The 14,682-nt window shown below is 45.3% G+C and overlaps 1 protein-coding gene across 1 annotated transcript in view; it reads left to right on the forward strand.

Moving 5' to 3' along the window:
- Window positions 1-14,682, forward strand: part of LOC126336323 (lens fiber major intrinsic protein-like) — a 142,518-nt gene that overhangs the window by 40,570 nt on the left and 87,266 nt on the right. The window contains exon 3 of the mRNA XM_049999885.1: window positions 12,825-13,003. Coding sequence (XP_049855842.1) covers window positions 12,825-13,003 — 179 coding nt within the window. The remainder of the gene's footprint in view (window positions 1-12,824; window positions 13,004-14,682) is intronic.

Below are 14,682 nucleotides of genomic sequence, written 5' to 3' on the forward strand. Positions count from 1 at the left end.
GAGCGATGTGCTGTCCTCACGCCCCTCCTACCCGCCTCCTCATCTGAGGATGACACGGCGGTCGGATGGTCCCGATGGGCCACATGTGGCCTTATGATGGAGTGCTATTGCGTTCCGGGGTGGACCATAAGGTGATCAAAATGTTTTGTCTGGTCAGTCTGTAACAGGCGAATCATTTTCATTCGTCCCACTTGTTCAGCAGAAATGCTATCCATGCCTGGGGCTTTCTTATTTCTCAACTTTTTCACAGATATTTCTAATTCCTTTTTAAATTTGAATTTACTAATAAATCTGGCTTCTCTTCCTTTTTTAACGATGCTTCGAGACAATACTTCCTCACTGTACAGTTTCTCTGTCTACTGTTTCCATCTTCTTGCAGTTTCATCGTTATCACTCAGTGCAATGGAATTTTCTGTCGTAAGTATTCTACTTCTCTTTTATCTCTAGAAAGAAAATTACAGTTTTACGTGCTTCTTCACTAACGACACATGTTACTTCCCACTTCGCATCTAAGATAGCATCTACTACCTTTCTTTAACCTGACTTTTAAATCTATACAAAGTCAATCTGGAAAGTGTTGTAACCTGCGGATATATTCCAATTATAAGATGTGATTCAGCTGCCCTTCTACTGTCGTTTTATGCAACTCAAAATATTATAGCTGGCCTTCATCAACTTCTATTTCAAATTCTCTCGATCGCTTCGCACAAACTATTTGTCCTACAGAAAACGATCAACACCTTTTTGTAGGAAATTTTATGTAGCTGGAGGTCACGACTTTCGAGTTATTCTAGTAAAACGTACAGAAGTGACCTTCGGACACAGCTCCACCCCACACTCATCCCTCACCAGTCACGATTTATTGTATGTTGTTCGTAGCACTCGTTTCCACCACTGTTCAAAAATTTCCTACTTCACGGACTGTTCCCCATGTTTGAGATGTTTTGGTCGCTGCTGATTGGACTGTTATGCCACCAGCATAGTCAGCTACGTCGTTAACGTTAATAATTTAAACTTGTCCGTCAGGATAATGAAAGAAAAACGAGTTTTCTACACGTGACGCTAATACTAATTACGTTGACAATTCGATCCAAACTTAACCCATACAATTACAGCAGTTTCCTAGTCAAAACGCCTAACGAATGCAACTATGAAATTGTTTATTTGGTGCTGCTAAAATACACAAAATTGTTTGGTAAACGCAAATTTGGCAATTGCCAGTGGTCGACTAAGCCGGTGGAGTGATAACATCAGTCATGAAGATCAAAAAAGGTCGAATGTGAGAAATAATTCGTGCAATCTAAATTTTTGTTCAATGGTAGGAAGGAGTGCCACGAACAACATACTAGAAATCCTGACGGTGAGGTTGAGTGTCGGAATGGTAACTTTTGTAAATTTTTTTGGAATAACTCGTAAACTATGGCCTCTAGCGAAAACGTACCCCAGTACAATATTTAACTACATTAAATTTCCCTCCAAAAGGTGCTGTTTATTTTTTCTGTAGAACTTATAGTTTGCTCGTAGCGAGTGAGAAAATAAGAAGCTTTAGCACATGCGGTATGAGAGCCAGCTATAACATTGCAGGTTGTGTAAAAGGATAGCGGTAGGGGCAGCTGCATCGCCCTGTATCTCCTCCTAGGGTGATGACGAAAAAGCTATCTCCGTGGTGCGAAATATCTTTGGCACATTCTACACGCTTGTCTCTTTCATCCCGAACCAAATTTTCCAGCCAGTTCTAGTTCCCATCGCTTCCATCTACAGCATTCATATAACCAGGTAAGATACGCGCGCTGTCAGAATTTCAGCAGTGAACTCCGTGATGCACAACTACTCCTTCGTAGTGTCTGGCAATGGACTTTTTTGAACAACGTTGTAACGCTCTGGCGCCTCTTAACCGATCCCGTGACGAAACGGGGATATTCTCTGCCTCTTCTACTAAACCAACCTGATAAGGGTCCAGCCTGGTCAGTAATAGTGAAGAATAAATGGCACAAGTGTTCTATATGCCACTTATATCGCGGATGGCTTATTTTCCTGGAGATTCTTCCAACGAATCCCAGTCTGGCATTTGTTTTCCATAGATCTAGTTTGATGCGGTCATTCCATCTCGCGTCGCTCCGGATCCGTTACTCCCAGATATTTTCCGGCTGTTATGGTTTCCTGTGATGGATCACCAATATCATACCAGAACAGTAAAGGAAGTAGTTTCTACGTTACATTTTGTAACTTCAGAACGTCGAACTGCGTGTGGTAAACCATACCTGCGCTTGTACAACATATTATGTCCTTTGGACGTCAGAAACCTCACAACAAAATCTCAGCCAACATCACCTGATACGCCACTGGCTGGATCCAGCAGACATCATATTGGGACACTGCTGACTGGAGCTAAAACATCGCGTTTCGGGCTTTTTTATCACAATAATCAAACTGCGATTTTTCGTTCAAGAGGGAGTAGACCTATAGGACTAGCCCTTAAGGATGATGAACACTAGCAAAACTATGAAAAAACGCTGTTTCGGTGTGCGAAAAAACGAGTATGTTCGACTTAATTCTAATGGTAGAACTGACTCTGTATTCATGTGATGGTGAGCATTAATAAAACCGGTATACTATAGGGACGAATTCCTGACTGGAGGTGGAGGAAAAAAGATCCTATCAACATGCGTTTCGAATTGGACAGCGTGCATGCAACGCCAACAAATCGTCCTGGTACACAATAGAGAGCTGCATCGCATCCACGTCGCAACAGATGTTCAAAGTGGCCTCCTTGGGATACAGTTCACATGTTCACACGTCAAATTATCGATTGCCGCACTCTTTCGCACGATCCCGCCTCTTTCTCTGAATAGCGTCACAGATGTCGTGAACACGCTGTTGAAGGGTCTGCACATCCGTGACTGGTTCAGCATACACAACGCATTTCAGACGCTCCCAGAGCTAAAAATTCGGGACGTTTAACTCCTGTGATCTAACAGTCAATGCCACAAGGACTCCGCGTCCGGGGAAGACGCTGCCGAGGTGCCAGCGAACTGTAATACGAAAGTGGGGTGGTGCTCCGTCACTGAGGACCCACAAAGTGTGTCGTATTGTCAAAGGCGGATTCTGAAGCAGCACAGGCAGAGTATTACGCACGGAGTCCGTCGAGGCGTTGTGGAATAATAAACTATTGAAGTATGTGGTCGCCAAAAATCCCTGCCCACACATTGACGCTGAACCGATGCTGATGATGAGACACTTCAACCATTCCCCGAGGATTGTGGGTACCCCACATATGACGATTATCCAGGCTGATTATGCCAGTTCTGGTAAACCCACAATTGTGGTGGTCTGCTGCAAAAACTATCGACAAAATCCTTCCTGTAGAAGTAAATCCACGGCTTATGATCCTTGCACTCGTCACAGATGACAGAGATAGTAGGGGTTGTCATGCAGGTTACACATAATCGTACTTGTGCTTACACCATATTGGTGGGGCATTTGCCTGGATCTTCTACTTTGGTTCGTCTCCACATCCTGTAGAACCCGGTCCTACAAATCCACATCAACTTCTACATTTATACTCCGCAAGCCATCCAACGGTGTGTCGCGGAGGGCACTTTACCTTCCACTGTCATTACCACCCTTTCCTGTTACAGTCCCGTATGGTTCACGTTGATCTCCTCGGGAGATATAAGTAGGGGGAAGCAATATATTCGATACCTCAGCCAGAAACGCACCCTCTCGAAACCTGGACAGCAAGCTACATCGCGGTGCAGAGTGCCTCTCTGGCAGAGTTTGCTAAACATCTCCGTAACGCTATCACGCTTACCAAATAACCCTGTGACGAAACGCGCCGCTCTTCTTTGGATCTTCTCTATCTCCTCTGTCAAACCGACCTGGTACGGATCCCACACTGATGAGCAATACTCAAGTATAGGTTGAACGAGTGTTTTGTAAGCCACCTCCTTTGTTGAGGGACTACATTTTCTAAGGACTCTCCCAATGAATTTCCACTTCAAATCGTCCCGTACTCATACTCGCAGATATTTTACAGAAGTAACTGCTACCAGTGTTTGTTCCGCTGTCATATAATCATACAATCAAGGATCCTTCTTTCTACGTATTCGCAATACATTACATTTGTCTATGTTAAGGGTCAGTTGCCACTCCCTGCACGAAGTGCCCATCCGCTGCAGATCTTCCTGCATTTCGCTGCAACTTCCTAATGCTGCAACTTTTCTGTATACTACAGCATCATCTGCGAAAAGGTGCATGGAACTTCCGACACTATCTACTAGGTCATTTATATATATTGTGGAAAGCAATGGTCCCATAACACTCCCCTGTGGCACACCAGAGGTTACTTTGACGTCTGTAGACTTCTCTCTATTGAGAACAACATGCTGTGTTCTGTTTGCTAAAAACTCTTCAATCTAGGCACACAACTGGTCTGATATTCCGTAGGCTCTTACTTTGTTTATCAGGCGTCAGTGCGCAACGGTATCGAACGCCTTCCGGAAGTTAAGGAAAATGGCATCTACCTGGGAGCCTGAATCTAATATTCTCTGGGTCTCATGAACAAATAAAGCGAGTTGGGTCTCACACGATCGCTGTTTCCGGAATCCATGTTGACTCCTACAGAGTAGATTCTGGGTTTCCAGAAATGACATGATACGCGAACAAAAATCATGTTCTAAAATTCTACAATAGATCGATGTCAGAGATATAGGCCTCTAGTTTTGTGCATCTGCTTGACGACCCTTCTTGAAGACTGGGACTACCTCCCGTTCCTCTAGAGACTTGCGGTACACGATTGTTAGAAGGGGGCAAGTTCTTTCGTGTACTCTGTGTAGAGTCGAACTGGTATCCCGTCAGGTCCAGTGGACTTTCCTCTGTTGAGTGATTTCAGTTGCTTTTCTATTCCTTGGACACTTATTTCGAAGTCAGCCATTTTTTTGCTCGCGCGAGGATTTAGAGAAGGAACTGCAGTGAGGTCTTCCTCTGAGAAACACCTTTGAAAAAGGTGTTTAGTATTTCAGCTTTACGCGTGTCATCCTCTGTTTGAATGCCATTATCATCCCAGAGTGTCTGGATATGCTGTTTCGATCCACTTACTGATTTAACGTAAAGCCAGAACTTCCTACGATTTTCTGTCAAGCCGGTACATAGAATTTTACTTTCGAATTCACTGAACGCTTCACGCATAGCCCTCCTTACGTTAACTTTGACATCGTTTAGCTTCTGTTTGTCTGAGAGGTTTTGGCTTAGTTTAAATTTACAGTGAAGCTCTCTTTGCTTTCACAGTAGTTTCCTAACTTTGTTGATGAACCACGGTGGGTTTTTCCCGTCCCTCACAGTTTTACTCGGCACGTACCAATCTAAAACGCATTTTACAATTGTCTTGAACCTTTTCCATAAACACTCAACATTGTCAGTGTCGGAACAGAAAGTTTCGTTTTGCTCTGTTAGGTAGTCTGAAATCTGCCTCCTATTACTCTTGCTAAACAGATAAACCTTCCTCCCTTCTTTTATATTCTTATTTACTTCATATTCAGGGATGCTACAACGGCCTTATGATCACTGATTCCCTGTTCTGCGCTTAGAGAGTCGAAAAGTTCGGGTCTGTTCGTTATCAGTAGGCCCAAGATGTTATCTCCACGAGTCGGTTCTCTGTTAAATTGCTCGAGGTAATATTCGAATAGTGCACACTGGTAAATTGAAATCTGCACCTAAGACTATAACAGGCTGAGAAAGTTTATGTGAAATGTATTCCAGATTTTCTCTCAGTTGTTCTGCCACAAATGCTGCTGAGTCGGAAGATCGGTAAAAGGAGCCAATTATTAACCTAGTTCGGTTGTTGTGTATAACCTCCACCCATAATAATTCACAGGAACTATCCACTTCTATTTCACTACAGGATAAAGTACTACTAACAGCGACAAACACGCCATCACCGGTTGCATGCAATCTGTCCCTTCTAAACATCGTCTGTGCCTTTGTAAAAATTTCGGCAGAATTAATCTCTGGCTTCAGCCAGCTTTCCGTACCTATAACGATTTCAGCTTCGGTGCTTTCTATCAGCGCTTGAAGTTTCGGTACTTTACCAACGCAGCTTCGACAGTTTACAATTACAATACCGATTGCTGCTTGGTCCCCGCATGTCCTGACTTTGTCCCGCACCCTTTGATGCTGTTGCCCTTTCTGTACTTGCCCGAGGCCATCTAACCTAAAAAAAAAACACCCAGTCCACACCACACAACACCTGCTACCCGTGTAGCCGCCTGCTGTGTGTAGTTGACCCCTGACCTATCCAGCGGAACCCGAAACCCCACCACCCTGCGGCGCAAGTCGAGCAATCTGCAGCCCACACGGTCGCAGAACCGTCTCAGCCTCTGAATCAGACCCTCCACTCGGCTCTGTACCAAAGGTCCGCAGTCAGTCCTGTCGACGATGCTGCAGATGGTGAGCTCTGCTTTCATCCCGCTAGCGAGACTGGCAGTCTGCACCAAATCAGATAACCGCCAGAAGTCAGAGAGGATTTCCTCCGATCCATAGCGACGCACATCATTGGTGCCGACATGAGCGACCACCTGCAGATGGGTGCGCCCTGTACCCTTCATGGCATCCGGAAGGACCCTCTCCACATCTGGAATGACTTCCCCCAGTATGCACACGGAGTACACATTCGTTTCTTCCCCTCCCTTGCAGCCATATTCCTAAGATGCCCCATTACGCGCCGATGTTGGAGCTCCCAACTACTAGTAAGCCCACCCTCTGCGACCGCCCGGATCTTGCAGACTGAGGGGCAACCTCTGGAACAGGACAAGCAGCCATGTCCAGCCGAAGATCAGTATCAGCCGGAGAACAGAGCCTGAAACCGGTTCGTCACACAAACTGGAGAGGCCTTCTGTTCAGCCCTTCGGAAAGTCTTTCGCCTCCTGCCACATCTCGAGACGACCTCCCACTTTATCACAGTTGAGGGGTCAGCCTCAATGTGGGCAGTATCTCGTGCAGCCACAGCCGTAGTCCAATCGGGGGATGCGTGGGACGTGCTGGCCTTCCCCGACAAACCCCCGTCCGGACCCCCACAGTGGTGCCCATTGGCAACAGGCCAAACTGTGTGACCGAAACCAACACTGCCTGAAGCTGGGAGCGAAGGGATGCCAACTCAGCCCGCATACGAACTCAGCAGTCGCAGTCCCTATCCATGCTAAATACTGTTGTGCAAAGAACGTCTGAACTAATCTACAGAGAGCACACACTGTCTGTGGCCTCCATGAACGTTCGTCTGTCTGGAAGATCCCACGATCACAAACGCCCAAAAAGGGGTTTGAAATGTTGTGTGATGCGGTTGGTGTCCGTGAGGGTACTTGTTTTGGTACAGCCGTGCTGGTTCTCGACCGTTTCCATCTGCTTGGTCGTACACAGACACCATCTCTATTTGTCCCTGACATGAACACTGGAACATTCGGTTGCCTACAGTATGCTGTGACATTCACACAGCCAGCAACGCGCAAGAAACAAACAGTACATGGTCATAGGAACTCTCATTCGTAAGTGCCGTCTACTGTAGTAACGATCTATTTTAGACATACATTGATAGGACTTACTTTCCTCCATTTCCCTCCCTGAAGTTTTTCGGTTTTATTAATGTTCATCCTGTATGGTGCTAACTAAATACGTTAGTACGCGAAAGAACTTGCCCCCTTCTAACAACGGTGTACCGCAAGTCTCTAGAGGAACGGAAGGTTCCAAATGATTGAAAAAGTGCACTGGTAGTTCCAGTTTTCAAGAAGGGTCGTCGAGCAGATGCGCAAAACTATAGGCCTTTATCTCTGACATCGATCTGTTGTAGAATTTTAGAACATGTTTTTTGCTCGTGTATTATGTCATTTCTGGAAACCCAGAATCTACTCTGTAGGAATCAACATGGATACCGGAAACAGCAATCGTGTGAGACCCAACTCGCTCTATTTGTTCATGAGACCCAGAAAATATTAGATACAGGCTCCCAGGTAGATGCTATTTTTCTTGACTTCCGGAAAGCGTTCGATACAGTTCCGCACTGTCGCCTGATAAACAAAGTAAGAGCCTATGGAATATCAGACCAGCTGTGTGGCTGGATTGAAGAGTTTTTAGAAAACAGAACACAGCATGTTGTTGTCAGTGGAGAGACGTCTACAGACGTTAAAGTGACCTGGCATGCCACAGGGGAGTGTTATGGGACCATTGCTTTTCACAATATATATAAATGATCTAGTAGATAGTGTCGGAAGTTCCATGCGGCTTTTCGCGGATGATGCTGTAGTATACAGAGAAGTTGCACCATTAGAAAATTGTAGCGAAATGCAGGAAGATCTGCAGCGGATAGGCACTTGGTGCAGGGAGTGGCAACTGACCCTTAACATAGACAAATGTAATGTATTGTGAATACATAGAAAGAAGGATCCTTTATTGTATGATTATATGATAGCGGAACAAACACTGGTAGCAGTTACTTCTGTAAAATATCTGGGAGTATGCGTGCGGAAAGATTTGAAGTGGAATGATCATATAAAATTAATTGTTGGTAAGGCGGATACCAGGTTGAGATTCATTGGGAGTGTCCTTAGAAAATGTAGTCCATCAACAAAGGAGGTGGCTTACAAAACACTCGTTCGACCTATACTTGAGTATTTGCTCATCAGTGTGGGATCCGTACCAGATCGGGTTGACGGAGGAGATAGAGAGAAGATCCAAAGAAGAGCGGCGCGTTTCGTCACAGGGTTATTTGGTAACCGTGATAGCGTTACGGAGATGTTTAGCAAACTCAAGTGGCAGACTCTGCAAGAGAGGCGCTCTGCACCGCGATGTATCTTGCTGTCCAGGTTTCGAGAGGGTGCGTTTCTGGCTGAGGTATCGAATATATTGCTTCCCCCTACTTATATCTCCCGAGGAGATCAACGCGAACCATACGGGACTGGAACAGGAAAGGGTGGTAATGACAGTGGAACATAAAGTGCCCTCCGCGACTCACCGTTGGCCGGCTTGCGGAGTATAAATATAGATGGAGATATAGAATTTATAAAATGATACGTAGTATAAACCTTATGTTTACGTTCTCTGTGCTGTTTTCTTAAGAGAGAGTTCGAGAATGAGTAGGCGTCTTGTGAAAGTGGTAGATCTTAGCACTCCATCATGAGCCAATAATGAGTTTAATATTATAGTCCTGTGGTACAGGACCTGACAGATATTTTTCTAGTTGATGAAGGAATACTTAGATGGAATTCTGTTAACGAAAAACACATATTTAAAACGACCCCACCTTGAGATCTTGCGTGCATACTGGTAGATGGTCAAGGAGAGTTTACAAGACTAAATATCAGGTGACGAACCACTTTTGCAAACATCAGCGGTAACATTTTTCTATTTCCACATCACCACATCCAGCCACGTGCATGAAGGCCATGATTTCATTGCATCGCTGCCTTGTGAACAGTTTGTAAGTATAAAATAATTACTTCATAGTATAGTCTGTCAAATGTTAGTTGAGTGGCACCGAACCCAGGAACTAGTAGCTGCCGGCCGCTGTGACCGAGCGCTTCTAGGCGCTTCAGTCTGGAGCCGCGCGACCGCTACGGCTGCAGATTCGAATTCTGCCTCGGGCGTGGATGTGTGTGATGTCCTTAGGTTAGTTAGGTTTAAGTAGTTCTAAGTTCTAGGGGACTGATGACCTCAGACGTTAAGTCCCATAGTGCTCAGAGCCAACTAGTAGCTACGCAATAGACAAACTGGTTGTTGTTGTTGTTGTCTTCAGTCCTGAGACTGGTTTGATGCAGCTCTCCATGCTACTCTATCCTGTGCAAGCTGCTTCATCTCCCAGTACCTACTGCAACCTACATCCTTCTGAATCTGCTTAGTGTACTCATCTCTTGGTCTCCCTCTACGATTTTTGCCCTCCACGCTGCCCTCCAATGCTAAATTTGTGATCCCTTGATGCCTCAAAACATGTCCTACCAACCGATCCCTTCTTCTAGTCAAGTTGTGCCACAAACTTCTCTTCTCCCCAATCCTATTCAATACCTCCTCATTAGTTACGTGATCTATCCACCTTATCTTCAGTATTCTTCTGTAGCACCACATTTCGAAAGCTTCTATTCTCTTCTTGTCCAAACTAGTTATCGTCCATGTTTCACTTCCATACATGGCTACACTCCAAACAAATACTTTCAGAAACGACTTCCTGATACATAAATCTATATTCGATGTTAACAAATTTCTCTTCTTCAGAAACGCTTTCCTTGCCATTGCCAGTCTACATTTTATATCCTCTCTACTTCGACCATCATCAGTTATTTTACTTCCTAAATAGCAAAACTCCTTTACTACTTTAAGTGTCTCATTTCCTAATCTAATTCCCTCAGCATCACCCGATTTAATTTGACTACATTCCATTATCCTCGTTTTGCTTTTGTTAATGTTCATCTTATATCCTCCTTTCAAGACACTGTCCATTCCGTTCAACTGCTCTTCCAAGTCCTTTGCCGTCTCTGACAGAATTACAATATCATCGGCGAACCTCAAAGTTTTTACTTCGTCTCCATGAATTTTAATACCTACTCCAAATTTTTCTTTTGTTTCCTTTACTGCTTGCTCAATATACAGATTGAATAACATCGGGGAGAGGCTACAACCCTGTCTCACTCCTTTCCCAACCACTGTTTCCCTTTCATGCCCCTCGACTCTTATTACTGCCATCTGGTTTATGTACAAATTATAAATAGCCTTTCGCTCCCTGTATTTTACCCCTGCCACCTTTAGAATTTGAAAAAGAGTATTCCAGTCAACATTGTCAAAAGCTTTCTCTAAGTCTACAAATGCTAGAAACGTAGGTTTGCCTTTTCTTACTCTTTCTTCTAAGATAAGTCGTAAGGTCAGTATTGCCTCACGTGTTCCAACATTTCTACGGAATCCAAACTGATCCTCCCCGAGGTCTGCATCTACCAGTTTTTCCATTCGTCTGTAAAGAATTCGCGTTAGTATTTTGCAGCCGTGGCTTATTAAACTGATAGTTCGGTAATTTTCACATCTGTCAGCACCTGCTTTCTTTGGGATTGGAATTATTATATTCTTCTTGAAGTCTGAGGGTATTTCGCCTGTCTCATACATCTTGCTCACCAGCTGGTAGAGTTTTGTCATGACTGGCTCTCCCAAGGCCGTCAGTAGTTCTAATGGAATGTTGTCTACTCCGGGGGCCTTGTTTCGACTCAGGTCTTTCAGTGCTCTGTCAAACTCTTCACGCAGTATCATATCTCCCATTTCGTCTTCATCTACATCCTCTTCTATTTCCATAATACTGTCCTCAAGTACATCGCCCTTGTATAAACCTTCTATATACTCCTTCCACCTTTCTGCCTTCCCTTCTTTGCTCTGAGGGATGTAGTAGTGAAGGCAGCAGAGGATAAAGTAGGTACAAAGACCAGGGCTGCTAGAAATCCTTGGGTAACAGAAGAAATATTGAATTTAATTGATGAAAGGAGAAAATATAAAAATGCAGTAAATGAAGCAGGCAAAAAGGAATACAAACGTCTCAAAAATGAGATCGACAGGAAGTGCAAAATGGCTAAACAGGGATGGCTAGAGGACAAATGTAAGGATGTAGAAGCTTATCTCACTAGGGGTAAGATAGATACTGCCTACAGGAAAATTAAAGAGACCTTTGGAGAGAAGAGAACCACGTGTATGAATATCAAGAGCTCAGATGGCAGCCCAGTTCTAAGCAAAGAAGGGAAGACAAACTGGTAGGACATCAAATCTGGAAGCTGGTTGTACTGGTTGTATTATTGCTAAATTGAATATGCTGGTGTGAAACCATTGTAACATGCATCACACTTACCTAGACCAAATTTATTACTACAAATATTCACACCATAATCCTGGGACCACAGAGCACAGACCTAGAATGGAGAAGAAATTGCCTGAGAGCAGTGGAGCCCTACAGCCATTGGCTGAGAGCAACAGTGCATTATTGATACATAATTCAGATCATTTGGAGACTTTTGAGTGCGAGCTATGTTGTGACATTGTGATTAGCTCTTGCTCGAGTGCTGTTTGCATCATTAAAAGAAAAAAATGATTCAAATGGCTCTGAGCACTATGGGACTTAACAGCTGTGGTCATCAGTCCCCTAGAACTTAGAACTACTTAAACCTAACTAACGTAAGAACATCACACACATTCATGCCCGAGGCAGGATTCGACCCTGCGACCGTAGCAGTCGCGCGGTTCCGGATTGAACGCCTAGAACCGCTAGACCACCGCAACCGTTTGCACCATGACCTACATTTAATGTCAGACGGCTAACTATCTGCAAGAACGGATGCATTTTACACAGTAAGCAGACATACAGACATGGGCATAAAGTGGACAGTTTTTTAATTCGTACACCTGCATTTTGGGAAATCTTACTAGTTTTTTTTACCAATTTCGTGATGTAGCATCCTACCAGTCTACCGGTTTTATCAATTTCCAGATTTGGCGTCACTCAACTAAAATTTTGACATTATTATTTCATGCTACAGCTATTTTGCTTCATCACTGCTTTTACTCTGCTTCTCACTACAGCACCTGGGCTACTTTTAACTGCGTCACCCTGAACTGTGGTTATTTACTCGGTTATTAATAAATATAAAAATCACTCATTATAAACGATATCAAACAAATATCGAAAAATACCGGTTAATCGGAACTCAAATACCGGTACCGTATTAAGCTGCACGGGTTTTTCCCGCCCCTGGTGTGCAGTGGAGCGTCCGAGTGCGGTGCGCTGTGGCTGAGCGGCGGCGGGCTGTTGTGTGCCGCAGGTGCAGCCCCGGCGGGCGGGCGGCGCCGGCTGGCCTCGGCGCTGTTCGCGGAGCTGCTGGGGACGGCGGCTCTGCTCTTCCTGGGCTGCACAGCCGGCGTGCGGGGCGTCGCGCAGCAGGGGCCGGGAGACGTGGGCGCCGCCCTCGTGTCGGGCACCGCCGTCGCCGCCGTCATACAGGTGAGTGGCTCCTCGCCGCTACAGGCGCGAGGCTCTGTATCATCCGTGCCGTAGGTTAGCCTCGGTACAGAGGTAAATTTCGGTCTGGTGCTGGAGTTGCTATTCTGTACACTACTGATGCCTGTTGCCGGTCCGCCGGCAGATTGTTCGTCTACTATACTGGCAGGTGGCGCGGTGTCCGTAAGGCCGTTAGTTCGGTTCTGTGTGCTTTAACTGTGGACATAAAACGTTATTTTAGAAATACCAACAAGGAAAACTCGTCATTTCACCCGCCTCAGAGGGCCCGGCGGACAGCCCGTCAAAAACTGAACACAGATCAAGCCAAAGAACAGGATGTAGGTGTTATGTTATGTTATGTTAACCGGGGAACTATAAACGACGGAGAGGCTTCGTTCCCGCCGCAGCGGCAGTGGTCCACACCCCCACGATGACTTCCGCAGTCCACTTCACCCCTCCGACGCCCCACACCGAACCCAGGGTTACTGTGCGGTTCAGCCCCCAATGGACCCCTCCAGGGAACGTCTCACACCAGATGAGTGTAATCCCTATGTTTGCGTGGTAGAGTAATGGTGGTGTACGCGTACGTGGAGAACCTGTTTGCGCAGCAATCGCCGACATAGTGTAGCTGAGGCGGAATAAGAGGAACCAGCCCGTATTTTCCGAGGCAGATGGAAAACCGCCTAAAAACCATCCACAGACTGGCCGGCTCACCGGACCTCGACACAATTCCGCCGGCGGATTCGTGCCGGGGACCGCTGCTCCTTCCCGCCCGGAAAGCAGTGCGTTAGACCGCACGGCCAACCGGGCGGGCGATGTAGGTGTACTGGACTGTGGGAAAAAAAAGCAAAAGAGAAACAGTGAACGGTCCAAGCTTAACAAGTGCAACATTGAGCGAAGAAGTGAAGCGATGGCGTCGCTGTTAACTGGTTACAGTGTTGAAGTACAAAGCTGCCGAGCCCTGTTCAAAGCGCCTTCTGCCTTTTTTTATTTTATTTTTTTCGTGTTCACTGTATTCAGATTTGTGTCTGTGTCATCGTGTAAAGTCCGTTTGCAACAGTGAGGTCCAAGGAAGGCACCTATAATGAAAGTTGGTGCTGCACAACTACTCTATTAGCAGCTGAAAGGAAGTGGCTTTCGAATGGGTACTCCAAATCTTTGATGACTGGCGAAAAGTCAGTTGAATCCTCAACTGGAAACGCTTCTGGTGTGACAGTATGTGTGTCACATGAATTAGCTACGCCTGGTGAGTGAGACCTTGCCCGATTTAGGTGCTTGTATTAATTCTCAAGGAAATGATGAAAGCATAACCGTTTGTCACATAAACTGCAAAAAAAAAAAATGCAACAGTATCACGATCACACAGTTTCTCTGTGCTCTGTCAAAACGTATGTTTTAACGTTTTTGAACTTGCGGTCCTTTTTTTGGAAGTGTTGACTCTTGAATTCCTTTGTTGTAACAAAGTTCACATCCGTTTACTTCGTGTCTTCATTTCTGTCACACGTGCCCGGAATGGGGTACCTTAAACTGGTTCTCGTTTCAACCGTGCACCCTGTCCACACCACGTACCTGATAATCCCGCTGCGGTCGTATTGTTCTGCTCCACACTGCTGCTGGCTTATCTATCGAAATATGCAAGCGCGTTTAGGGGAGCCACTCAACGTTAAAACACAACACTGTTC

This window comes from Schistocerca gregaria, chromosome 2 (genome assembly GCF_023897955.1).
Source record: "Schistocerca gregaria isolate iqSchGreg1 chromosome 2, iqSchGreg1.2, whole genome shotgun sequence".
In the NCBI taxonomy this organism is placed as follows: domain Eukaryota; kingdom Metazoa; phylum Arthropoda; class Insecta; order Orthoptera; family Acrididae; genus Schistocerca; species Schistocerca gregaria.